The 26,967-nt window shown below is 50.4% G+C and overlaps 1 protein-coding gene across 1 annotated transcript in view; it reads left to right on the top strand.

The window, feature by feature from the left end:
• Positions 1–13,740, top strand: part of TSKS (testis specific serine kinase substrate) — a 30,546-nt gene extending 16,806 nt beyond the window's left edge. Inside the window, exons 3-11 of the mRNA XM_010369507.2 lie at positions 5,348–5,443; positions 5,649–5,732; positions 6,342–6,425; positions 7,020–7,312; positions 8,431–8,625; positions 9,428–9,601; positions 11,489–11,624; positions 13,329–13,453; positions 13,584–13,740. Of these exons, the coding sequence (XP_010367809.1) occupies positions 5,348–5,443; positions 5,649–5,732; positions 6,342–6,425; positions 7,020–7,312; positions 8,431–8,625; positions 9,428–9,601; positions 11,489–11,624; positions 13,329–13,453; positions 13,584–13,740 (1,344 nt within the window). The remainder of the gene's footprint in view (positions 1–5,347; positions 5,444–5,648; positions 5,733–6,341; positions 6,426–7,019; positions 7,313–8,430; positions 8,626–9,427; positions 9,602–11,488; positions 11,625–13,328; positions 13,454–13,583) is intronic.
• The last annotated feature ends 13,227 nt before the right edge of the window (positions 13,741–26,967 follow it).

Here is a 26,967-nt window from a genome sequence, read left to right as displayed (position 1 = left end):
TGAAGTGTCTGTTCTCTGATTTTAGTGGTTAGCTAATGAATGGAGAGAGATTTCCTTAAACTGGAACAACAACAAAATCTTCTAGTCTTTGCCAAATGGCTCTGTGTGCCTGATGAGGCACAACTTTAACACTCAGATAGACAATTTACAACTCTACCTTAGCCTTCCCTTCCTGCTGGTGCAGCGTTTCAAGACTTCAAGGTCAGCCAGAGGTGAAAAGCTTGGGGCCTTCTCAGAACTTTCCCAAGCATGTACACAACCCTACATAGGCCAATGGCTTTCTACCTTCCCAGGAATTTGTTGGAATATTTCAAGGCTTCAAAAGATATCTCCATCAGATTTTCCTTTTAAGATTTTTTGTTTTTTATTGCTTACCCCAACTGTTATCCATTGCCTTCGGCAGTAGCAACATTAAAACAAGCGTACATTTTTTTTCTTTACAAATGTTCCCTCTTCCACTCCGTGTTAGTCCATTCTTGCATTGCTATAAAGGAATACTTGAGGCTGGGTATAAATAAAAGAGGTTTAATTGGCTTATGGTTCACAGGCTGATAAGCATGGTGCCAACATCTGCTCAGCTTTTGGTGAGGGCCTCATAGCAGAAGGTGATGGAGACAGCATATCACCTGGCAAAAGCGGGAGCAAGGAGGTGCCACACAGGTGGTTTTTTTTTTTTTTTTTTTTTTTTTTTTTTTTTTCTGAGATGGAGTCTCACTCTGCCACCCAGGCTGGAGTGCAGTGGCGTGATCTCAGCTCACTGCAACCTCCGCCTCCTGAGTTCAAGCGATTCTCCTGCCTCAGCCTCCCGAGTAGCTGGGACTACAGGCATGCACCACTGTGCCTGGCTAATTTTTGTATTTTCAGTAGAGACGGGGTTTCGCCATGTTGGTCAGGCTGGTCTTGAATTCCTGACCTCAAGTGATGCGCCCACCTTGGCCTCCAAAAGTGCTGGGATTGCAGGCATGAACCACTGCACTCAGCCTGGGTGTTACATTTTTTTGTTGTTGTTTTTGATACAGGATCTCAGTATCATCCAGAGTGGAGTGCAGTGGCACAATCCCGGCTCACTGCAACCTCCACCTCCCAGATTCAAGCGATTCTTCAACCTCAGCCTCCTGAGGAGCTGGGGCTACAGGTGCATACCACCACACCCGGCTAATTTTTGTGGTTTTTTTTTTTTTTTTTTTTTTTTTTTTTGTAGAGGTGGGGTCTCACCATGTTGTCCAGGCTGGTCTCAAACTCCTTAGCTCAAGCAATCCTCCTGCCTCAGCCTCCCAAAGTGCTGGGATTACAGGTGTGAGCCACTGTGCCTGGCAAGGAATTACATTTTAATATGAGATTTGGAGAGGAAAAACATCCAAATCTTTCCTTCAACTATCAGAGATTTTCAGGGCTTTGCCAGTTCTGAAAAGGAAAGACAACTATTCTGTGTGGGGTCTTCCCAGACATCACTTAACAATCATAGAATGGGCTGGGCGAGGTGGCTCACGCCTGTAATCCCAGCACTTTGGGAGTCCGAGGCGGGTGGATCACGAGGTCAGGAGATCGAGACCATCCTGGCTAATACGGTGAAACCCTGTCTCTACTAAAAATACAAAAAATTAGCCGGGCGTGGTGGTGGGCCCCTGTACAGTCCCAGCTACTTCGGAGGCTGAGGCAGGAGAATGACGTGAACCCGGGAGGCAGAGCTTGCAGTGAGCCAAGATCGCGCCACTGCATGACAGAGCGAGACTCCATCTCAAAAAAAAAAAAAAAATCATAGAATGACTCTTCTTTGGGTAATAAGGCTTGAATGAGTTCTATTCTCATTCTGCTTCCTCCCTGTGGGAAATGTGGGCTGTTACTTTCTAGGGTTCCTGCTGAGCTAGGGAATGGGAGATAGGACTAGGGTAAGTCAAAATTCCTCAAGTCTTGACGTTTTTATCGAGAGTCACTTTTCTTGAATAAATGCTCCTTGAGTTTCTGCAAGCCTTTGGAATTTCCAGAATTGTGAAAAAACTGATTCTTTTTTTCAAAGCCCATGTTTTGTTAGTTTTTCATTGCTTTTATGGAGGGGTGGAATTTTTGAATTCCTTTTTTTTTTTTTTTGAGAAGGAGTCTTGCTCTGTCTCCCAGGCTGGAGTGCAGTGGCGCATCTCTGCTCACTGCAAGCTCCACCTCCCGGGTTCACGCCATTCTCCTGCCTCAGCCTCCCAAGTAGCTGGGACTACAGGCGCCTGTCACCACACCTGGCGATTTCTTTTTTTTTTTTTTCCAGTAGAGACGGGGTTTCACTGTGTTAGCCAGGATAGTCTCCATCTCCTGACCTGGTGATCCACCCGCCTCGGCCTCCCAAAGTGCTGGGATTACAGGCGTGAGCCACCGCGCCCGGCCTTTTTTTTTTTTTTTTTTTTTGAGATGGAGTCTTGCTCTGTCGCCCAGGCTAGTGTGCAATGGCGCCATCTAGGCTCTCTGCAACCTCTGCCTCCCGGATTCAAGGGATTCTCCTATGTCAGTCTGTCTTCCAAGTAGCAGGGATTACAAGTGCCTGCCACCACGCCTGGCTAATTTTTGTATTTTTAGTAGAGACGGGGTTTCACCACGTTGGCCAGGCTGTTCTCAAACTCCTGACCTCAAATGATCCACCCACCTTGGCCTCCCAAAGTGCTGGGATTACAGGTGTGAGCCACTGTGCCCGGCCTGAATTCTTTAATCCACCATTTTGTTGATGTCAACTGGATACAATATTTTTCTTTTTTTTTTTTTTTTGAGGCGGAGTCTCACTCTGTCGCCCAGGCTGGAGTGCAGTGGCGCGATCTCGGCTCACTGCAAGCTCCGCCTCCTGGATACAATATTTCTTACCACACTTCTTCCCCAGAGCAATCATGCAAGAAATGTGTTGCTGCCCCTATCTTACAAGGGAGGAAACTTGTTCTCTCTTTCTTTTGTGTATTAGTTCAGCAACCATGAGAGAAATCAAGAGAGCTGTGGTTTTTTTGCACATAAAAGACTTGATAAGCATAGTAGCTCTGCTCTTCAAATGCAGCAGGTTACAGGCGTCTATGTTCTGGTTGCTCAGCCATTTCTAGACAGTTGCTCTCACCACTGCCTTCCAGCCATTAAGCAGGAGGAACAGGGGAAGAGATCATGCCTGTCTTTTCCACATATCCACCAGTGCCCACTTCCCTTCCACTGGCTGGAATTGGTCATAACCAGCTGGCAGATGGCTCTCTGCCTCTCTTTCCCTTCAAGTGTGAAATAAGAACGTCAATGATATTGAAGTTATACATTTGACTACTGTAACAACAACAACAACAACAAAACACAAAATAACACAGCCTGAATAACACAGAAGATGTAATGTCTCACCCTGAAAGTCTTCACAGGTGATTGGGATGGAGTATGGTGGCTCCATGTCAACGATTCAGGCTCCTTCTGTCTCGTTGTGTCCTCTATCTGCTGGTCCAAGACAGCCCTCAATTGTGCATTCCAGTGAAATGAGAGAAAAAGGGAAAGTTCTTATTCCTTACTTTAAGGGATGACTCAGAAATTGAGTATAATTCTGCACAGTCCAAGTAATGATGTAGGCAAAAAAAAAAAAAAGAGAGAAAGGAGGCTGGGTGCAGTGGCTCAATCCTGTAAGACCAACACTTTTGGAGGCTGACACAAAAGGATCACTTGAGCCCCGGAGTTTGAGGCCAGCTTGGGTAACATAGTGAGAACCCATCTATACCAAACATTTAAAAATTTTGCTGGGCATGGTAGCAAGCACCTGTAGTCTTAGCTACTTGGGAGGCTGAGGCAGGAGGATCATTTGAGCCCAGGAGTTGGTGAGCTATGATAGTATCACTCCACACCAGCCAGGGTAATAATGAGAGACCCCCCGACCTCCCCCCAAAATAAATTGACTATATTATTTCCACTCACATTCCATTGGCCAGAACTTAGTCACATGGCCACACCTAGCCGCAAGGGAACCTGGGAAATGTAGTCTCTGATTGGGCAGTCATATGCCAGGCTAAGGCTTCTGTAACTGTCCAAGCTGGGAGAATGGATCCTACCACAGGCATCCCTCCTGAACCATAGATTGGCAGGAGTTGCACAACATTTTATGTGATATAAAGTAATGATGACCAGAGGCCACATGGTGTCATGGTTTAAAACAAGGGTTCTGAATCTAGATTCTGATGAGGTCACCTAATGTACTGAGTACCTGGGAAGACAAGGGATAGCCCATTTCTAAGACGCATTTGTCTCACTTGTAAAATAGGCCAAATAACCTCAAAAGGTGTGGTTGTGAAGAATAAAAGACAAGTGCTTGGTGCACTGCAAGTGCTCAGATCTGAAAAGTGGCTTCCTGGCCGGGCATGGTGGCTCACGCCTGTAATCCCAGCACTTTGGGAGGCCGAGATGGGCGGATCACGAGGTCAGGAGATTGAGACCATCCTGGCTAACACGGTGAAACCCCGTCTCTACTAAAAATACAAAAAATTAGCCAGGCATGGTGGCGGGTGCCTGTAGTCCCAGCTACTCGGGAGGCTGAGGCAGGAGAATGGCATGAACCCGGGAGGTGGAGGTTGCAGTGAGCCAAGATCGCGCCACTGCAGTCCAGCCTGGGTGACAGAGTGAGACTGTCTCAAAAAAAAAAAAAAAACACCGAAAAGAAAAGTGGCTTCCTTTGTAATTCACCATTGCCTGGAGAGAGAGCCAGGACATGTGTTTTCAAAGTTCATTTTTTTATGCTGTGGACCCCAGGGACTTTTTTTTTTTTTTAGAGACTTGCTCTGTCACCCAGACTGGAGTGTGGTGGTGGTGCAATCTCAGCTCACTGCAGTACCTGCTTCCCAGGTTCAAGCAGTTCTCCAGCCTCAGCCTCCCAAGTAGCTGGGATTAAAGGCATGCACCACCATGCCTGGCTAATTTTTGTATTTTTAGTAGAGTTGGGGTTTCACCATGTTGGCCAAGTTGGTCTTGAACTCCTGACCTCAAGTGATCCACCCACCTTGGTCTCCCAAAGTGCTGGGATGACCAGAGTGAGCCACAGCACCTGGCCCCCAAAGACATTTAGCTCAGTGTTTGGTTGAGTTCATCCTTCTTCCTCCACATGTCTGAGCACCCCACCTCCATCCCCCATTCCCTCCTGGATCCTGTTTTTCTCCCAGCCCACCATGAAGAAAGGTCGTTTATCCCCTGGGTTTGCTGCGCAGGAATGCTAAGAATCAGAGGTATAGCTCTTGGCTCCAAGTCACACAGCCATTCCAGGGCAAAATCAAGGTGTAAACACAGCCTCCCAGTTCTGGAATTTTTCTTGGGCTTGGGGCTTGCACCCACACACCATATAACTCACCTGTCTCCCATTCTTCCCCAGAGTGGGGTCAACAGTGGATTGGTCCGCGCCAAAGACTCCATCACCAGCTTGAAGGAAAAGACTACCCGGGTTAACCAGCACGTGCAGACTCTGCAGGTGTGAGGACACCCTATGTCCAACACCTGCCCTTCCTCCAGGGCTAAGTTCCCTGCTTGGAGCCTGCCTCCAGTGGAATGCACCCATAGCTCAGTTGGGGAGCTTGAGGCTCAGAAGGGAGAGGAACCTTCCCAGGCCCAGATCTTCTTTTCCACAGGCTGTCCCCTTGTGTCCTTGGCTAACCTCTCCTCCTTCCATGCTCCAGAGTGAGTGTTCTGTGCTGAGCGAGAATCTGGAGAGAAGGCGGCATGAGGCAGAAGAGTTGGAGGGGTACTGCATTCAACTCAAGGTGAGCCAGTGGGATGCAGGAGTGGGTGGGGAGAGGGGAATGGGAATAAGAAGAGGGTGGAAGAAAGAGGGGAGGAGGCTGGGCGCAGTGGCTCACATCTGTAATCCCAGCACTTCGGGAGGCCGAGGCGGGCAGATCACCTGAGGTCAGTAGTTTGAGGCAGCCTGGCCAACATGGTGAAACCCCATCTCTACTAAAAATACAAAAATTAGCCAGGTGTGGTGGCGGGCACCTGTAATCCCAGCTACTCGGCTTAGGGAGGAGAATCACTTGAATCCAGGAGGTGGAGGTTGCAGTGAGCCAAGATTGCGCCACTGTACTCCAGCCTGGGCGCTGGAGCAAGACAGTCTCAAAAGAAAAAAAAAAGAAAAAAAGAGGGGAGGAATGGAGTGGGTGGATCGACAAGAGGTGGGAGGAAGTGGAGGGATACCACTCTGGCACGTCTGGCTAAGGAGGAAGCCATCCCTTTAGCCAAGGAAATGAGCTGGTGAGTGTGTCTTATATTGAGGGGCTAGGAGGCCTGGAGCCTGTATGGAAATAGACAGGCTAAGGGTTGGGAGGCAGAACTGAAATGGGAAGGCAGGGCCCTCGCCCTGGTGTCTGACCCAGGAGAACTGCTGGAAGGTGACGCGGTCTGTGGAAGATGCTGAAATCAAAACCAATGTCTTGAAGCAGAATTCTGCCCTGCTGGAGGTAAGGACTGGGGGAAGTCCCAGGATTTGTGGGAGGAGGTCATATGCGGGAGGGACTCAAGATACACTTTTAGGTGGAACTCCCCGCCCCGACACCACCACCACACTGCGCCTGCGTGCACACAGTCATCCTTAGAACCCACTGATAAGAGGGATTCAAATGAGGCTCCAACACCCAGATGGGGGACTCTTGCCCTGCAGTCACATTCAGGTCCCAGAAAGAGACTCGAGCTGGACTTCAAGTGAGAAGGCCTGTCCTGTCCACATGCTCACTCATTTTCCAACAAAATGCTGAGAAAGCTTCAGTTGTTCTTGCCAAGTGGCCGGGACTGGTATTTGACGCCTGGAAGGCTTGGAGGGCCGGGTGGATACCTGGAGGCAGGCTGTGGGAGGTTAGCGGGAATTGGAGTCCAACTGGGCCTCAAATGGTGCCTCCCCTCCCTAATGACAGCCAGTGGGACTTCCAACATCCTGTCCCCACAGGCGTTCTACTTCCAATCTTGGGGAGTACTGGAGCGAATTTGGGGGTAGAGGTGGTTGCGGGAGGAAAGCGGCTGGACGCTATGACCCCGTCCTGTCCTCTCTTACCGACCAGGAGAAGCTGCGCTACCTCCAGCAGCAGCTGCAGGATGAGACGCCGCGACGGCAGGAGGCCGAGCTGCAGGAGCCGGAGCAGCAGCAGAAGCCGGAGGCTGGCCTCTCCCGGAACGGCCTGGGCCCCGCCGCCACGTCCCAGGGCTGCCCCGGCCCGCCAGGGAGTCCCGACAAACCCTCGCGGCCTCGCGGCCTGGTCCCCGCAGGCTGGGGAATGGGGCCTCGGGCAGGTGAGGGCCCCTACGTGAGCGAGCAGGAATTGCAGAAGGTGTTCACCGGCATCGAGGAGCTGAGGTGGGCAGGACCTAGGGGCGGGGCCTCGGAAACGAGGTGGGCGGGGACTCAGGGGTGGAGCCTCGAGGAGCTGCGGTGGGCGGGACCCAAGGGACGGGGTTCTCAAGGAGAGGCATGGGTGGAGACTCAGGGAGCCTCGTGGAGCTGAGGTGGGCGGTGATATCGGTGGAGCCTCGAGAACCTGAGGTGGGAGGGGACATGGGAGGAGCCTCGAGGAACTAAGTTGGGCAGAGGCGTGGGCAGTCTTCAGGAGCTGCAGTGGGCGGGGACACAGGGGAGGAGCCTCAAAGATTTTTTTTTTTTTTTTTTTTTTTTTTTTTTTTTTTTGAGACGGAGTCTTGCTCTGCCGCCCAGGCTGGAGTGCAGTGGCCGGATCTCAGCTCACTGCAAGCTCCGCCTCCCGGGTTCACGCCATTCTCCTGTCTCAGCCTCCCGAGTAGCTGGGACTACAGGCGCCCACCTCGTCGCCCGGCTAGTTTTTTGTATTTTTTAGTAGAGACGGGGTTTCACCGTATTAGCCAGGATGGTCTCGATCTCCTGACCTCATGATCCGCCCGTCTCGGCCTCCCAAAGTGCTGGGATTACAGGCTTGAGCCACCGCGCCCGGCCGCCTCAAAGATTTTAACGGGAGGACGACAAGCCTGGGGTCTCCAAGAGCAGAGGAGGGAGTGCCCCGAAGCAGTGACCTGAGCAAGGGAGGGACAGAATAATGAATTTTTGAGTTCTGGGCTGCTGGGAGGCAGGTCCAGGCCTGGTGAAACTGAGGTGGGCGGGGCTTGGGAGAGGAGCGGTCCTGGAGGCACCAAGTGGGGCAGCGTAGGGTGGGCAGTGCCTTGGGGGGCAGTGTGTGGAGGAGCCCAGGTAGAGGTTGGGGACCTGACCAGGGAAGGGTCAAGACAGCCCGTAAAGTAAGGGGATAAAGGCGGGGCTCTGGAGGACAGGACCAAATTTCACCAAATGGAGGGTGCAAGAAAATTTGGAGACCTGGGTGGGTCTGGAGCCACCGGCATGGTCTCAGTGGGGCGAGATAGGTGAGTCCTGTTCCGCCTATATCGTGGGGACAGATGGGGACCTGTCCAAGCCTAGCCCCGACCCATTCCCCCTCTCTGCCCCTCCAGGAGAGAGGTGTCCTCGCTGACCGCCCGGTGGCATCAGGAGGAGGGGGCGGTGCAGGAAGCCCTGCGACTGCTCGGGGGCCTGGGCGGCAGGGTCGACGGCTTCCTGGGCCAGTGGGAGCGGGCACAGCGCGAGCAGGCACAGACGGCGCGGGGCTTGCAGGAACTGCGAGGTCGGGCGGACGAGCTGTGTACGATGTAAGGACTGGGTGGCCAGTGCTTGGGAAGACCAGAAGGGGCAGGGCGATCCCAACCCAGGGGCGGGGCCTTGAGGGAAATGGGTAGGCCAATCAGCTATGGCCAGGCATTCAGGAACATATACTGGCATGGGGAAACACCAATTAGAGAGCAGGAAGGGTTGCATCAACCCTAATAAGGCCTGAGGGGTGGAATCAATTAGAGAAGGGGTGTGGCCTATACCTTAAAAGGACAAAGGGTAGGGTCAAGAGGGATCCGAGAAAGCCAATTAGAGAACTAGGAGGGGCATTTCAAACAATAATCTACAAAAGGTGGCCCAGTGAGGTGGCTCACGTGTATAATTCCAGCACTTTGGGAGGCTGAGGCTGGCGGATTACTTGAGGCCAGGAGTGCAAGACCAGCCTGGGCAACATAGCGGAGACCCCATCTCTACAAACAATTTAAAAATTAGCTGGGAGTGGTGTGGTGTCACACCATGGTAGTCCTAGCCACTCGGGAGGCTGAGGCAGGAGTGACCGCATGAGCCCAGGAGTTAAAGGTTTCAGAGAGCTATGATGGTGATGCTGCACTCCAGCCTGGGCAACAGAGCCAGACCCTGGCTCAAAATGGTCAATAGATAAATAAAATAACATAACATAACATAAAATACAAAAAGTGAGGCCAGTCAGAGCAGAGAGGGGAGGGTAGGGTGGAGAATCGCAGACCAGATGGAGACATAAGTGGTGGACTAATAATGGGTGGAGTCTTGCCAGGGTTATACCGCTCAAGAGGGAGCTGGCAGCACTGGTTACTCATGCCTCAGGGTGGAGCGGTCAGCAGTGTCTGTGGCTTCACTGAGGAGCGAACTGGAGGGGCTGGGCCCACTGAAACCCATTCTGGAGGAGTTCGGGCGGCAATTTCAGAACTCTCGAAGAGGGCCTGACCTCTCCATGAACCTGGATCGGTCCCAACAAGGCAACTGTGCCCGCTGTGCCAGGTAATGGGGCTAGGCCTGCCTATGGGAGCCTTGTGGATAGAATATTAAAGGAGATGCGGAAGGAGATGGGACATTAGTGAAGGGTGGGGCGCTGTTCATTTGGGAGACAAGGCATTCCAGTGCATGGTAGAAACAGCCAGTCCTGCTGCACTAGAAGCCTCATTTGTTCCCACTCTACAAGGTAAAATCAGTGTCTTGTGGAACTCAAGAGAAACTTGGTATAGACCGGGCACGGTGACTCACGCCTGTAATCCCAGCACTTCGGGAGACCAAAGTGGGTGGATCACTTGGTATCAAGAGTTTGAGACCAGCCTGGCCAATGTGGTGAAACGCCATATCTACCAAAAATACAAAAATTAGCCGGGCGTGGTGGCGTGTACCTGTAATCCCAGCTACTCAGGAAGTTGGGGCATGAAAATCACTTGAACCTGGGAGGCAGAGGTTGCAGTGAGCTGAGATCAGGACACTACACTCCACCCTGGTAGGTAGAGTGAAACTGTGTATCAAAAAAAAAAAAAAAAAAATGCTGGACGCAGTGGCTCACGCCTGTAATCCCAGCACTTTGGGAGGCCAAGACAGGCAGATCACTGAGGTCAGGAGTTTGAGACCAGCCTGGCCAACATGGTGAAACCCTGTCTCTACTAAAAATACAAAAATTAGCTGGGTGTCGTGGTGAGCACTTGTAATTCCAGCCACTCGGGAGGCTGAGGTGGGAGAATCTCTTGAACCTGGGAAGTGGAGGTTGCGGTGAGCCAAGATCGCGCCATTGCACTCCAGCCTGGGCGACAGCAAGACTCCATCTCAAAAAAAAAAAAAGAACTTAGTACATTTTGAGCATCATATTTCCAGTGCATTGTGGGAAGGCTGGGATGTGAACATGAGGGGAGGCAGGGTTTCAGTGCACTGTGGGGGAAGTGAGACCTTGGTGTATTGTGGGAGCCAAGGGATACACCATTTTTGGTCCATTGTGGGAAGGTCCATTGTAGGAAAGGGGGACTCACAATACAACATGAAATCGAGTTTCACTAGTGCATTATGGGAAGCGTTAGTTATAACGGCCTTTCTAAACTCAGGGCTGTCTGGTGCCCTTAGGAATAGTGATTCCGGCCGGGCACGGTGGCTTACGCCTGTAATCCCAGCACTTTGGGAGGCCAAGTGGGAGGATCACCAGAGGTCAGGAGTTTAAGACCGGCCTGGGCAACATGGTGACAACCCATATCCACTAAAAACACAAAAATTAGCTAGGTATGGTGGCGGGTGCCTGCAATCCCAGCTACTCAGGAGGCTGAGGCAGAAGAATCGCTAAATCCAGGAGGCAGAGTTTGCAGTGAGCCCAGATCATGCCACTGTACTCCAGCCTGGGTGACAGAGCAAGACTCCATCTCAAAAAAAAAAAAAGAAAAAAAAAAGGTCCGGGCCCAGTGGCTCACACCGGTAATCCCAGCACTTTGGGAGGCTGAGGTGGGCAGATCATGAGGTCAGGAGATCAAGACCATCCTGGCCAACATGATGAAACCCTGTCTCTACTAAAAATACAAAAATTAGCTGGGTGTGGTGGCACATGCCTGTAGACCCAGCTACTCGGGAGGCTGAGGCAGGAGAATTGCTTGAACCTGGGAGGCAGAAGTTGCAGTAAGCCAAAATCGCGCCACTGCACTCCAGCCTGGGTGACAGAGCAAGACTCCATCTTAAAAACAACAAGAACAAAAAAGAGTGGTGATCCCAGAGCACTATGGAAACCAAGGGACAGCTGGTGCACAGTCCATGCTGGGAAGGTTGCATAGGGTGCATACTGGAAAGGAGGCCAAATGGAGGCTGTGCAGGTGAGCATGGGGTACCCTGGACTTCGTACTGGACCTCTTTATCTGGTGACCGCCCCTCCCCCAGCCAGGGGTCGCAGTTGTCCACGGAGTCCCTGCAGCAGCTGCTGGACCGAGCGCTGACCCCACTAGTGGACGAGGTGAAGCAGAGGGGCCTGACTCCTGCCTGTCCCAGCTGTCAGAGGCTACACAAGAAGATTCTGGTACCAGGGAATATGGGCCACCATGTCCCACTTTACTTTTCTGTTGGGGCAAGGAGAAGGGAGCCCCGGACTCAAGGGTACTGCTGGTGTGTGGCAGGAAAGGAAGGGCAGAGCTGGGAGCAGCAGGCACTGGGGGAGGACTTGGCCCTAATGCATGGGGAGACGGACAAGCAGTTTGGTGGTGAGTGAGTCACAGGCCAATCATGACGAAACCTCGGAAGGTGGACTTGGGCCTAAAGCATGATGGGACATTGGATCTAGTGCATTGTGGGACACGAGACAGATACCAGTCTAAAGCTTCATGGAATATAGGCCTGATTTTCTCTAAATTTTTAGAGAGGCAGTGCATTGTACAAGATCATTGGGGTCAGCTATATTGAGGTAAGATAGGAGACCCAGTGACTGTAGGTCCCAGTTAGCTGATGTGTTATGAGAAATGGAACCACAGCTCTTCCTGGGGCATTGCAGAATACACTCAGCCCAGTAGTTGGTGGAACTTGAGCCCTAGTGCACTGTATTATGGGATATTGACCTAATGTCCTATGGGATTATGTTGTAGTGGGTGAGACAGACAAGTGAGGCATTGTAAGACATTGATGTGGCCGAGCTCTACAAATAATACATGAGAGGACGTGGGGCTTGGTGCAGTTGGACATAGAGAACTAGGGCACTAAGGACTGTTTTTTGTTTTCTTTTGTTGTTGTTGTTATTTGTTTGTTTTGTTTTGTTTTTGAGACGGAGTCTCGCTCTGTCACCCAGGCTGGAGTGCAGTGGTGCAATCTCAGCTCACTGCAAGCCCCGCCTCCTGGGTTCACGCCATTCTCCTGCCTCAGCCTCCCGAGTAGCTGGGACTACAGGCACCCGCCACCACGCCTGGCTAGTTTTTTGTGTTTTTAGTGGAGACAGGGTTTCACTGTGGTAGCCAGGATGGCCTCGATCACCTGACCTCGTGATCTGCCTGCCTCAGCCTCCCAAAGAGATGGGATTACAGGCATGAGCCATCGCGCCCGGCCTTTTTTTTTTTTTTTTCTTGAGACAGAGTCTCACTCTGTTGCCCCAGGCTGGAGTGCAGTGGCACCGTCTTGGCTCATTGCAACCTCCACGTCCCAGGTTCAAGAGATTCTCATGTCTCAGCCTCCTGAGCAGCCAGGATTACAGGCATATGCCACCACGCCCGGCTAATATTTTACTTTTAGTAGAGACAGGGTTTCACCCTGTTGGCTAGGCTGATCTCGAACTCTTGACCAAAGTGCTGGGATTACAGGTGTGAGCCACTGCACTCGGCCAGGACTTTTGTGTGAGAGGTGCTGGTCTAATGGATAAGGAGATGTGGGATTTTCTAACTTATGGGATGTAGGAGGCCACCACATGGTAGGATACTGGGGCACATACACATATCAAATGTAGGATAGTTCATGAGCTTAGGAGACAGATGATGGACACTGATTTAGTGCTTGCTGGGACATAGGTCAATGCATCATGGGACCGACAATAGGACAGACATAGGTTTAGTCCACAACGGAATCTGGAGACCAGTGCATTGTGGGATGCTGGGGTCAGTCTCAAGCTCAAGGCATGATGGGAAACTCTGAGGGAGAAATGTGGGCCCCATGGGACCCTACGCTTTGCCCTCCACAATCCAGCTCCCCCTCCACCCCCAGCCCAGTCCAGCAAGCCCAGCTACGCCTACGCTCCTCTCCCCAGGAGCTGGAGCGCCAGGCCTTAGCCAAACACATCAGGGCAGAGGCCCTGAGCTCCACCCTTCGGCTGGCCCAAGACGAGGCCCTGCGGGCCAAGAATCTACTGCTGACAGACAAGATGAAGCCGGAGTGAGGAAGGAGGCTGAGGGCGTGGGAGGAGGGTGAGATCTTGGGGAAGGGGCCTGATCTCTCCTTCCACTCAAACACCCCAGCACCTAGCCATGTTGCCATCAACTCCCCACTGCCTCCCCACTGACAGGGAGAAGATAGCCACTCTGGACCATCTATGTTTGAAGATGCGCTCCCTCCACGATCATCTCGGCAACCTGCCACTTGAGGGGTCCACAGGAACAATGGGGGGAGGCAGCAGTGCGGGAACCCCCCCAAAACATGGGGGCTTAGCCCCTGAACAATAAATGGCCCCTCATGCTCGCATTAATTCTGTCTGCTTTTTTGGCACCAGAGGGCTAGTGAATTGCCCACACACCATGAACTCCCTCTATGCCCAATGTGATTTATTTATTTTAATTAATTTGATTATTCTTTTTGAGATAGATTCTCACTCGGTCGCCCAGGCTGGAGTGCAGTGTCGTGATCTCGGCTCACTGCAACCTCTGCATCCTGGGTTCAAGCAATTCTCCTGTCTCAGCCTCCCGAGTAGCTGGGACTACATTCGCACACCATCACGCCCAGCTAAGTTTTTGTATTTTCAGTAGAAACAAGGTTTCCCCATGTTGCCCAGGCTGGTCTCAATCTCCTGAGCTCAGGCAATCTGCCTCGCCTTGCCTTGTAAAGTGCTGGGATTACAGGTGTGAATCACCGTACCGGGCCCACTGTGATCTATTTAATTTTCAGCAAACAAGATGTCATGGTCCCCAGAGAGGCGCTAATGGTGGTACAGTTCTTTCAGATGGCGATGGTGGTAGAAACAAGGTTCTGTGGTGTAGTTTGGGTCTGTCAAGTCAACTTTTTTTTTTTTTTTTTGAGACAGAGTCTCGCTCTGTCGCCCAGGCTGGAGTGCAGTGGCCGGATCTCAGCTCACTGCAAGCTCCGCATCCTGGGTTCACGCCATTCTCCTGCCTCAGCCTCCCCAGTAGCTGGGACTGCAGGCGGCCGCCACTACGCCTGGCTAATTTTTTGTGTTTTTAGTAGAGACGAGGTTTCAGCGTGTTAGCCAGGATGGTCTTGATCTCCTGACCTCGTGATCCGCCCCTCTTGGCCTCCCAAAGTGCTGGGATTACAGGCGTGAGCCACCGTGCCCAGCTAAGTCAACATTTTTTAGGCTGATTATTACTAGATAACTATATTAGTTGTCTATTTTTGTTTTGTTTTGTTTTTGTTTTTGAGACAGAGTCTCGCTCTGTTGCCCAGGCTGGAGTGCAGTGGCGCCATCTCGGCTCACTGCAGGCCCCACCTCCCAGGTTCACGCCATTCTCCTGCCTCAGCCTCCCGAGTAGCTGGGACTACAGGCAACCGCCACCACGCCTGGCTAATTTTTTTGTATTTTTTTAGTAGAGATGCGGTTTCACCGTGTTAGCCAGAATGGTCTCAATCTCCTGACCTCATGATCTGCCCAGCTCAGCCTCCCAAAGTGCTGGGATTACAGGTGTGAGCCACCACACCCAGCCTTAATCACCTTTTGTTTTCTTTTTTTTTTCGGATGAAGTCTCACTCTTTTCTCCCAAGCTGGAGTGCAATGGCGTGATCTCGGCTCACTGCAATCTCTGCCTTCCGGGTTCAAGCAATTCTCCTGCCTCAGCCTCCCGAGTAGCTGGGATTACAGGTGCCTGCCACAATGCCTGGCTAATTTTTGTATTTTAAGTAGAGATAGGGTTTCACCATTTTGACCAGGCTGGTCTCGAACCCTTGACCTCAGGTGATCTGCCCACCTCAGCCTCCCAAAGTGCTGGGATTACAGGCATGAGCCACCGTGCCCGGCCAGATTTTTTAAATTTTTTCTAGAGATAGGGTCTCATCATATTGCCAAAACTGCTCTCGAATTCCTGGTCTCAAGTGATCCTCCTGCCTTAGCCTCCCAAAGTGTTAGGAGGTGTGAGCTATCACACCTGGCCCCCCATTGAATGAATTTAAGAGAGAATGGAAGGCAAATAATTGTATTTATTTATTTATTTTGACACAGAATCTTGCTCTCTTGCTCAGGCTGGAGTGCAATGGTGCTATCTCTGCTCACTGCAGCCTCCATTTCCTGGGCTCAAGCTATTCTCCCACTTCAGCCTCTCCAGTAGCTGGGACTACAGGCTTGAGCCACCACACCTGATTACTTTTGTTTATTTATTATTTTGTTGTTGTTGTTGTAGTGCTGGAGTCTCACTATGTTGCTTGGGTTGGCCTTGAACTCCTGGACTTAAGCAATCCTCCTGACTCAGCCTCCAAAAGTGCTGCGATTACCGGCATGAACCACCGTGCCCGGCAGATATCAATGATGAGATGTGCTGCAAAGTGGAGTGCAGAAATGGGCTGGTAGACAGTGGGAAAAGTGGGAAGTACAGAAAATCCAAGATTCACAGATTTATCTGTGTTCAACCAGATGTCCACATTTCAAGTCTTGAAATCCCACTCGTTTTCTTTTCTTTTTGTTTTTTTGAGACAGAGTCTCGCTCTGTTGCCCAGGCTGGAGTGCAGTGGCCTCAAGTCTCAAAGTCCCACTCGTTTTCAATTGACACCCAAACCTTCATATTAGAAACTTGTGCTGGATGTGGTGGCTCACGCCTGTAATTCCAGCACGTTGGGAGGCCAAGGTGGGTGGATCACTTGAGGTCAGGAGTTCGAAACCAGCCTGACCAACATGGTGAAACCCCGTCGCTACTAAAAATACAAAAAAATCAGCTGTGTGTAGTGGCGCACACCCGTAGTCCCAGCTACTCAGAAGGCTGAGGCACAAGAATCATTTGAACCCAGGAGGTGGAGGTTGCAGTGACCCGAGATCGTGTCACTGCACTCCAGCCTGGGTGACAGAGTGAGCCTCTGTCTCAAAAAAAAACTAGCCGTGCACCGTGGCTCATGCCTATAATCCTAGCACTTTGGGAGGTCAAGACGGGCAGATCACAAGGTGAAGAGTTCAAGACCAGCCTGGCTAATATGATGAAACCCATCTCTACTAAAAACACAAAATTAGCCAGAGGTGGTGGCGTGTGCCTGTAATCCCAGCTACTCGGGAAGCTGAGGCAGGAGAATCCCTTGAATCCAAGAGGCAGAGGTTGCAGTGAGCCGAGATCACACCACTGCACTCCAGTCTGGGCGACAGAGCAAGACTCTGTCTCAAAAAAAAAAAATTAGCCCGGCATGGTGGTGCACCCGTAATCCCAGTTACTCGGGAGGCTGAGACACAATAATCGCTTGAACCCAGGATGCGGAGGTTGCAGTGACCAAAGGTCATGCTACTGCACTCCAGCTGGGGCTACAGAGTGAGACACTTGTCTCAAAAATAAATAAATTAATTAAATTAAATTAAATTAAATTAAATTAAATTAAATTAAATTAAATAGAAACCTGGCAATACTCAAAATTCCACTTGGTATGCCACTCTGCCGCACATAGTTACATTTTGTGGTGGATTTTCAGTAATATGGTACTGTATATACAAGGAATATAAAAATATAAAAATCTTTTAGGGCTTCCAGAGAAGCTCTCTGGCTTTCTGACTGACTGGAGGTGACAGTTTAAAGATCTGAGCTTGGCTGGGTGTCACAGTTCATGCTGCCATCCCAGTGCTTTGGGAGGCTGTGGTAAGAGAATCACTTGAGTCCAGGAGTTCAACACTAGCCTGGGCAACATAGCAAGACCCTGTTAAAAAATAAATAAATAAAGTAGCCAGTAGTGCACACCTATAGTCCTAGCTATTTGGGAGGCTGAGGCAGGAGGATTACTTGAATCCAGGAGTTTGAGGTTTCAGTGAACTGTGATTGTGCAACTACACCTCAGCCTGCACAACAGAAGGAGACCTTATCTCCAAAAATAAACAAACAAAAAAACAAAAAAATCCCAAGCTTCTAATGTCCTTTCAGTAGGCATCTCAGGGTACTCAGAAGACACCACTGCAGGCCGGGCACAGTGGCTCAAACCTGTAATCCCAGCACTTTGGGAGGCCGAGACGGGCGGATCACGAGGTCAGAAGATTGAGACCATCCTGGCTAACACAGTGAAACCCCGTCTCTACTAAAAAATACAAAAAACTAGCCGGGCGAGGTGGCGGGCGCCTGTAGTCCCAGTTATTCCGGAGGCTGAGGCAGGAGAATGTCATGAACTCAGTGGGCGGAGCTTGCAGTGAGCGGAGATCAGCCTGGGCAACAGAGCGAGACTCCATCTCCAGAAAAAAAAAAAAAAAAAAAACCCAAAATGCAACTAAAGCATACTCAGCCAGGCATAGTGGCTCACCCCTGTAATCCCAGTGCTTTGGGAGGCCAAGGCAGGAAGATTACTTGAGTCCAGGAGTTTGAGACCAGCCTGGGAAACATAGTGAGACCCCATCTCTGCCAAAAATAAAAATGAGGGCTGGGCTCGGTGGCTCAGGCCTGTAATCCCAGCACTTTGGGAGGCCAAGGCAAGTGGATCACTTGAGGTCAGGAGTTCAAGACCAGGAGTTCAAATCCCATCTCTACTGAAAATACAAAAGTGGCCAGGCGAGTTCACACCTGTAATCCCAGCACTTTGGGGGGCCGAGGCGGGCGGATCACGAGGTCAGGAGATCGAGACCATCCTGGCTAACATGGTGAAACCCCATCTCTACTAAAAACACACACAAAAAATTAGCCAGGCGTGGTGGTGGGCGCCTGTAGTCCCAGCTACTCGGGAGGCTGGGGCGGGAGAATGGCATGAACCTGGGAGGTGGAGCCTGCAGTGAGCCGAGATCGCGCCACTGCACTCCAGCCTAGGTGACAGAGCAAGACTCCGTCTCAAAACAAAACAAAACAAAAATACAAAAGTTAGCCAGGTGTGGTGGCGTGTGCCTGTGTTTCTACTCGGGAGGCTGAGGCAGGAGAATTGCTTGAACTCAGGAGGCAGAGGTTGCAGTAAGGCAAGAGGGCGCCACTGCACTCCAGCCTGGGCCACAGAGCGAGACTCTGTCTCAAAAATAAATAACATAAAATAAAAATTAGCTGGGCGTGGTGGAGCATGCCTGTGGTCCCAACTACTGGGGAGGCTAAGTTGGGAGGATTGCTTGAGCCCAGGAGCTTGAGGCTGCAGTGAGCCATGATCACACCACTCTACTTCCACCTGGGTGTCAGACCAAGACCCTGTCTCAAAAAATAATAATAGATAAATAAATGAATAAACAATTCCCCAAAACCCACCTTTGAAAAACTCCTTCCTATTACAAAATCTGTGTCAGTCAGGGTATATTCAGGAGACAGAAATCACACTGGTTATTTTAACCGAGATGACCGAATATAAATAAATTTAGGTATTAAAGGATTGGTAACTAGGAAACTGAAAAGGCAAAAAGAGGACCCTGTGGTATTGTGGTGGCCGTAACTACAGGAAACAGCATTATACTGGTCCTGCTGTCACAGGACGCACCCCAGAAACTAGGGTTTAGCCTGAGAGGTCAAGTGGGTTCTTTCCTTCACACGGGAAAGGATTCAAGAACAACAGGAGTTCAAGACCAGCCTGTGCAACATAGTGAGGCTCTGTCTATGCTAAAAATAATTTTAGGCCGGGCGCGGTAGCTTACCCCTGTAATCTCAACACTTTGGGAGGCCGAGGCCGGGTGGATCACTTCAGGTCAGGAGTTTGAGACCAGCCTGACCAACATGGTGAAATCCTGTCTCTACTAACAATACAAAAATTAGCTGAGTGTGGTGGCACGCACCTCTAATCCCAGCTACTTGGGAGGCTGAGGCTGGAGAATCGTTTGAACCCAAGAGGTAGAGGTTGCAGTGAGCCAAGATCATGCCATTGCACTCCAGCCTGGGCAACTCCGTCTCAAAAAAATAAATAAATAAAAATAAAAATAATTTTAAAAATTGGCCAAGTGGGCATGGTGGTTGGTGCCTACTTGTAGTCCCAGCTACTCGGGAGGCTGAGGCTGAGGGGTTGTTTGAGCCTGGGAGGTCGAGGCTATAGTAAGCCATGAACTACTGCAGTGTAGTCTGGGTAACAGAGTGAGACCTTGTCTCAAAAAAAAAAAAAAAAAAAAAAAAAAAAAAAATCAAGAGCGAGTGGATACAGTAAAGTGAAAGCAAGATTATTAAGAAAGTAAAGGAATAGCCAGGCACTGTGGCTCACGCCTGTAATTCCAGCACTTTGGGAGGTGGAGGCGGGCGGATCACCTGAGGTCAGGAGTTCGAGACCAGCCTGACCAAAATGATGAAACCCCCCCCATCTCTACTAAAAATACAAAAATAAGCCAGGCGTGGTGGTGGGCACCTGTAATCCCAGCTACCCGGGAGGCTGAGATAGGAGGATCGCATGAACCCGGGAGGCAGAGGTTGCAGTGAGCTGAGATCGCACCATTGCACTCCAGCCTGGGCAACAAGAGCGAAACTCCGTCTCAAAAAAAAAAAAAAAAAAAAAAGTTAAGGAAAAAAAGGGACCAGGTGCAGTGTCTCACCCCTGTAATCCCAGCACTTTGGAGGCCAAGGCAGGCGGATCACTTGAAGCCAGGAGTTCAAGACCAGCCTGGCCAACATGGCGAAACCCCATTTCTACTAAAAACTACAAAAACTGGCCAGGCGCTGTGGCTCATGCCTGTAATCCCAACACTTTGGGAGGCCGAGGCAGGCGGATCACCTGAAGTCAGGAGTTCGAGACCAGCCTGACCGACATGGAGAAACCTCATCTCTACTAAAAATACAAAATTAGCCGGGCGTGGTGGTGCATGCCTGTAATCCCAGCTACTTGGGAGACTGAGACAGGAGAATCGCTTGAACTTGGTAGGTGGAGGTTGCGGTGAGCCAAGATCGTGCCATTGCACTCCAGCCTGGGCAACAAGAGTGGAACTCCATCTCAAACAAACAAAAAAAAATAAAACAAATACAAAAATTAGCCAGGCATGGTAGTGTGTGCCTGTAGTCCCAGCTACTCAGGAGGCTGAGGCACAAGAAATGCTTGAACCTGGGAGGTGGAGGTTGCAATGAACCGAGAATATGTCACTTCACTCCAGCAGCCTGGGCGACAGAGGGAGATCCTGTCTCAAAAAAAAAAAAAAAAAAAAGGGAAGGAATGAACAAGTGGCTACCCTGCAGGTAGAGTAGTCCCAAGGGCTATTGGTTGACTATTTTGATATATTTTTATGGTTATAGTTATTTTTTGATTATATGCTAAATAAGGGTGGATTATGCCTGAGTCTGGGTAAGGAACAAGGAGCTCCCAGAACCTGAATTTTCTCCCCTATCCAGATGATGATGAGTAACTTCTCAGCATGGCCGTGGCATTTGTAAACTGTCATGGCGTGGGTGGAAGTGTTTTTGGCATGCAAGTGCGTTCTAATTAGTGTATAATGAGCAGTGAGGGTAGCCAGAGGTCGCTTTCATCCTGTCTTGGTTCCAGCTGGTTTTGGCCAGTTTCTTTTACTGTCTCCCGTGTTATCAGCAGGGTCATGGTCACGTGTTGTCTTGGAAATTAGTCCTGCCAAATTCCTACTTTATTCCCCTCTCAGACATTACATAGGCCTCCTTAATCTTTTTTTTTTTTTTTTTTCTGAGACAGAGTTTCCCTCTTGTTGCCCAGGCTGGAGTGCAATGGCAATCTGGATTCACCGCCACCTCCGCCTCCTGAGTTCAAGTGATTCTCCTGACTCAACCTCCCGAGTAGCTGGGATTACAGGCATGCGCCATCATGCCCAGCCAATTTTTTGTATTTTTAGTAGAGACGGGGTTTCTCCATGTTGGTCAGGCTGGTCTCGAACTCCTGACCTCAGGTGATCCCCTTCCTTGGCCTCCCCAAGTGCTGGGATTACAGGCATGAGCCACTGTACCCGGCCTTTTTTTTTTTTTTTTGAGACGGAATTTTGCTCAGTCGCCCAGGCTGGAGTACAACGGTGAGATCTTGGCTCACTGCAGCCTCTGCAGTGAGCCACCGCACCAAGACCGCCCAACCCTAATCTTATTATGCAAATGAATCCTCCTCATGGCCAGAGCCCGCTTGCCTGCTCATTACAGTATGCTGTGGCTGGCAGAGAAGGGAAGATGGAGCCACCATATTGAACATGTCTAGTCCCTAGTTCCTAGTTCCTGCCAGGCCGGCATTCACCCATGCAAGCTCCCAGCTTGCTGATCTATCTCTGCAGCTCAACTTTACAAGCCGCTCTTTGTTAGAAAATGACTTGGGGCTGCTTTTCATTAAAAAGAAAAGCCTTACCAAGGAATTCCATGCCCTATCAGTCTAAGTGATTTCTTTTTTTTTTTTGTATTCTTTAGTAGAGACGGGGTTTCACCGTATTAGCCAGGGTGGTCTCGATCTCCTGACCTCGTGATCCGCCCATCTCGGCCTCCCAAAGTGCTGGGATTACAGGCTTGAGCCACCGCGCCCGGCCTGGTCTAAGTGATTTCGTCTTAACTCCTACATCACCTTGACCTGGATCCTCTTCATGAGCGGGAACTGGAGTGGCTTTTTTGGCTCAGCCTGCCGCTGGTGACTTCTCAGAGAGGGAGCGTGGGAGCAAGCGAGTGCAGGAACTGCAGGGAACAAACGCTGGAGCCGGCCAGTCACTCCTCTCTGGTGGGAGCAGGCTCTGTGCAGGAGCGTCCAAGCCCCTGCCTTCTCCGCACCAGGATTCTTGACTGGTGTCCAGGAAGAATTAGGCCACACGAACGGATTGTAGGGTAGTGTATGGGGAGGATTTTATTGGGTGAGCGGAATGGAGACCAGGGGAGGGTGCGGGAAGAAGATGATCGTTCCCTCAAGCGGCCCCATCTGAAGTCAGCCCTGTCTATCCATCCGTAGTCTCTGATGCTCAGTCATCAGCCGCTTGTGTTACTCTGCCAGCTGAAGCCTTTTAGTGGGCACAGGATAGGGGTGTGGCAGGCCAAAAAGGCAACATTTGGATGGAAAAATGGGGTCAGCTGTTTTCACTTAGGGCTGCGGTTCCAGGCTTAAGGATAGGGTTTCCCCAGGACCCCAGCTGTTCTGTATCAGTCTGGGTATGATGAATGCTATGCAGCCAGGTAGTTGTTTGTATATCTTGTTGATATTTTTCTCTATTTGACCTGAGGTGTTTTTATAGGTACAGCAGGTTTCATTAATTACATTCGTTCCCCTAGACCATACTAATTACTAATGTTCCATTAGACCATAGATAGACTAATACTAACCTGCTACCTATTACTACATCTGTTACAGACAAGGGACAGTCTCAATTTATCTAAACTGTCCTCCAGTCTATGGGACAGCAGTGTACAGAGGAAAGAAGTAAAGTTTTGTTTTGTTTTTTTCTGAGACGGAGTCTCTCTCTGTCACCTAGGCTGAAGTGCAGTGGTGCGATCTTGGCTCACAGCAACTGCCTCCCAGGTTCATGCCATTCTCCTGCCTCAGCCTCCAGAGTACCTGGGACTACAGGCGCCCGCCACCACGCCTGGCTAATTTTTTGTATTTTTAGTAGAGACGGGGTTTCACCATGTTAGTCAGGATGGTCTCGATCTCCTGACCTCGTGATCCGCCCGCCTCGGCCTCCCAAAGTGCTGGGATTACTGGTGTGAACCACCGCGCCCGGCCAAGTAAAGAAGTAAAATTCTGAAGAGTTGCCTCATGATGGGTAAATCCTCCCCTTGGGGCCAACAAGTTGATGGCAGCCCCAACTCCAGCCAAGATAAGGCCAATTACCTGCTTAGCTCTTGGGTGAGTGATGTCATATAACTATATATTAGAGGGCTTTGCCTGTCCTGTTATACATTGACCCCTGAACCAAACATTATCAATACACTGTTAACCATGGGTTTTATGATTTCAAATGAAAGAAAAGTTATTTGGAGGCTGACTGAATGGGTGGGTATCTGACAGGGGTTTGTTCTGTGTCCCCACCCAAATCTCATCTCAAATTGCAATGCCTGTAATCCGCACACATCTGTACCCACCCAAATCTCATCTCAAATTGTAATGCCCGTAATCCGCACACGTCGAGGGAGGGTGCAGGTGGGAGGTGAAGGGATCATAGTGGTGGTTTTCCCCACGCTGTTCTTGTGATAGTGAGTGAGTTCTCACAAGATCTGATGTTTTGTTTTGTTTGTTTGTTTGTTTGTTTTGAGGCTTGAGCCACCGCACCCGGCCTGTTTTGTTTTTTTTGAGATGGAGTTTTGTTCCTGTTGCCCAGGCTGGAGTGCAATGGTGCAATCTCGGCTCGCCGCAACCTCCGTCCCCCAGGTTCAAGCGATTCTCCTGCCTCAGCCTCCCTAGTAGCTGGGATTACAGGCGCCTGCCACCACGCCCAGCTAATTTTGTATTTTTAGTAAAGATGGGGTTTCTCCATGTTGGTCCGGCTGGTCTCGAACTCCTGACCTCAGATGATCCCCCTCCTCGACCTCCCAAAGTGCTGGGATTACAGGCGTGACTCACCGCGCCCGGCCTGAGATCTGATGGTTTTAGAAGGCGGTTTTCCCTGTGCTTGCTCGCTCTGTCTCACTTGCCACCACGTGAGATGTGCCTGCTTTCCCTTTCTCTATGATTGTAAGTTTCCTGAGGCCTTCCCAGCCATGCAGAACTGTGAGGCAATTAAAACTTTTTTCTTGGCCAGGCGTAGTGGCTCAAGCCTGCAATCCCAGCACTTTGGGAGGCCGAGACAGGTGGATCACGAGGTCAGGAGATCGAGACCATCCTGGTGAACACGGTGAAACCCCGTCTCTACTAAAAAAATACAAAAAAACTAGCTGGGCGAGGTGGCGGGCGCCTGTAGTCCCAGCTACTCGGGAGGCTGAGGCAGGAGAATGCCATAAACCTGGGAGGCGGAGCTTGCAGTGAGCTGAGATCCGCCCACTGCACTCCAGCCTGGGTGACAGAGCGATACTCCGTCTCAAAAAAAAAAAAACAAAAACAAAAAAAAACTTTTTTCTTTATAAATTACCCAGTCTCGGCTATGTCTTTATAGCAGGGGGACAACGGACTACTACAGTGTCCATATAGCCAAAGGTATCCATTGGGAGTACAAACCCATGTGGGATGGGAGTTAAGAAGGCTGAGTATCTCTGTTAACTAAGGCAGGCTTTGGTTTAAGCACGAATGGGATAAGAATTTCGGGGGAGGCCGGGGCCGGTGGCTCACACCTATAATCCCAACATTTTGGGAGGCTGAGGTGGGCAGATCACTTGAGGTCAGGAGTTTGAGACCAGCCAGGCCAACATGGCGAAACCTCATATCTACTAAAAGTACAAAAATTAGCTGAGTGTGGTGGCGGATGCCTGTAATCCCAGCTACTCAGCAGGCTGAGGCAGGAGAATTATTTAAACCCAGGAGTTGGAGGTTGCAGTGGGCCAAGATCACCCCGCTGCACTCTAGCCTGGGTAACAGAGCGACACTCCATCTCAAAAAAAAAAAAAAAAAAAAAAAAAAAAAAAAAAGAGAGAGAGAGAGAGAGGAAAGAAAAAAGAAAAAGAATTTGGCAGGAAAGTGGTAATTTAAAATAACGCCATTATTATGAGAGGCAGCTATGGGAGTAGAAAAGGGCACAGTTGTCTGGAGAGGGACTAAGACCCTCCAAGGGAGACAAGAAGAATTGTATTTGATGGTACTATCAGGGCAAAAATGTGTGGCATTTACTTGACAGGTAGTGTTAGAAGATCCTGCCCTGGCCAGGCACGGTGGCTTACGCCAGTAATCTCAGCACTTTAGGAGGCCGAGGCGGGCGGATAGCCTGAGGTCAAGAGCTCTAGACCAGGCCGGGCGCGGTGGCTCAAGCCTGTAATCCCAGCACTTTGGGAGGCCGAGATGGGCAGATCACAAGGTCAGGAGATCGAGACCATCCTGGCTAACACGGTGAAACCCCATCTCTACTAAAAAACAAAAAAAACTAGCCGGGCGAGGTGGTAGGCGCCTGTAATCCCAGCTACTCGGGAGGCTGAGGCAGGAGAATGGCGTGAACCCGGGAGGCAGAGCTTGCAGTGAGCTAAGGTCCGGCCACTGCACTACTCCAGTCTGGGCCACAGAGCGAGACTCCATCTCAAAAAAAAAAAAAAAAAAAAAAAAGAAACATCATTGTTGGCCAGGCATGGTGGCTCACGCCTGTAATCCCAGCATCTTGGGAGGCTGAAGTGGGTGGATCACCTGAGGTCAGGACTTGGAGACCAGCCTTGTTGGCAGAAGAGCTGAGGCAGGGCTTGCTTGTCTGACATAATGTAAAAGAGTCTTGGAACACGTCCTGGGTCCAGAGTCTAAAACCCCTCATGGCCTATGGAACACCAAGCTCTGTGCCGAAGGGTGGAAGACTGCCCTGCCACACTGGAATCTAAGCCCAGGGCATAAAACCCCTCGTGGCTTGGAGAGAACCCAGGGCTCAGGGCATAAAACCCCTTGGAGCCTCTGGAATGTATCCAGACTCGCTGGCCCCTTGCTCCTTGCTCTCCCAGGATCATAAATTAATGTCACTTGAATTAGAAGAACCTGTTCTCCCTTATCTCAAGTAGCAGAGCATATGCTAAACCGTCACAGCTACGCTTGCACCGCTACCTTTCTACCCCCACGTCCGCACGTCCGCACGTCCTCACCACCTGCTTCTTTGTTTGATTACCCATAAATAGTGTGGGCTCCCAGAGCTTGGGGCCTTCACAGCCTCCATACTCCAGCCTATGCACTCTTAATTTGTTTTGTCTTATTCCTTTGACTCTGCCAGACTTCTTGCCCCCACGACCTGGTGTTGGGTCTGATCACCGTCTGATCACCCCAACAAGCCTGGTCAACATGGTGAAACCCCGTCTCTACTAAAAATACAAAAATTAGCTGGGTGTGGTCGTGAATGCCTGTGATCCCATCTACTTGGGAGGCTGATGCAGGAGAATCGCTGGAACTCAGGAGGAAGAGGTTGCAGTGGGCCGATACAGTGCCACTGCACTCCAGCCTTGGTGACAGAGCAAGACTTCGTCTCAAAATAAATAAATAAATAAATAAATAAATAAATAAATAGGCCGGGCGCAGTGGCTCATGCCTGTAATCCCAGCACTTTAGGAGGCCGAGGTGGGCAGATCATGAGGTCAGGAGATTGAGACCATCTTGGCTAACACAGTGAAACCCCATCTCTACTAAAAATACAAAAAAAAAAAAAAAAAAAAAAAAAATTAGCCAGGCATGGTGGCAGGCGCCTGTAGTCCCAGCCACTTGGGAGGCCGAGGCAGGAGAATGGCATGAACCAAGGAAGCGGAGCTTGCAGTGAGCCGAGATCACGCCACTGCACTCCAGCCTGGGCGACAGAGTGAGACTCCATGTCAAAAATAAATAAATAAAATAAAGTAAAAATAAATAAATAAATAAACAAAAATAAAAAAATAAAGTATAGAGTGTTACAACTCTGTCAGTCCCCATATAACACCCCCATGCTGCCTATAAAATAACCTGTGGGCTGGGCACGGTGGCTCACACCTGTAATCCTAGCACTTTGGGAGGCCAAGGTGGGCGGATCACGCGGTCAGAAGATCTGTCCTCCCCCACCCTGGTCCTCACCTCTTCCACCCCTCCCTGCCCAAGAGCATAGCAGACACCACACA

This window comes from Rhinopithecus roxellana, chromosome 12 (genome assembly GCF_007565055.1).
Source record: "Rhinopithecus roxellana isolate Shanxi Qingling chromosome 12, ASM756505v1, whole genome shotgun sequence".
NCBI lineage: Eukaryota > Metazoa > Chordata > Mammalia > Primates > Cercopithecidae > Rhinopithecus > Rhinopithecus roxellana.
Note: the sequence above shows the minus strand (reverse complement) of the source record. Positions and strands in the feature narration are given on the sequence as shown.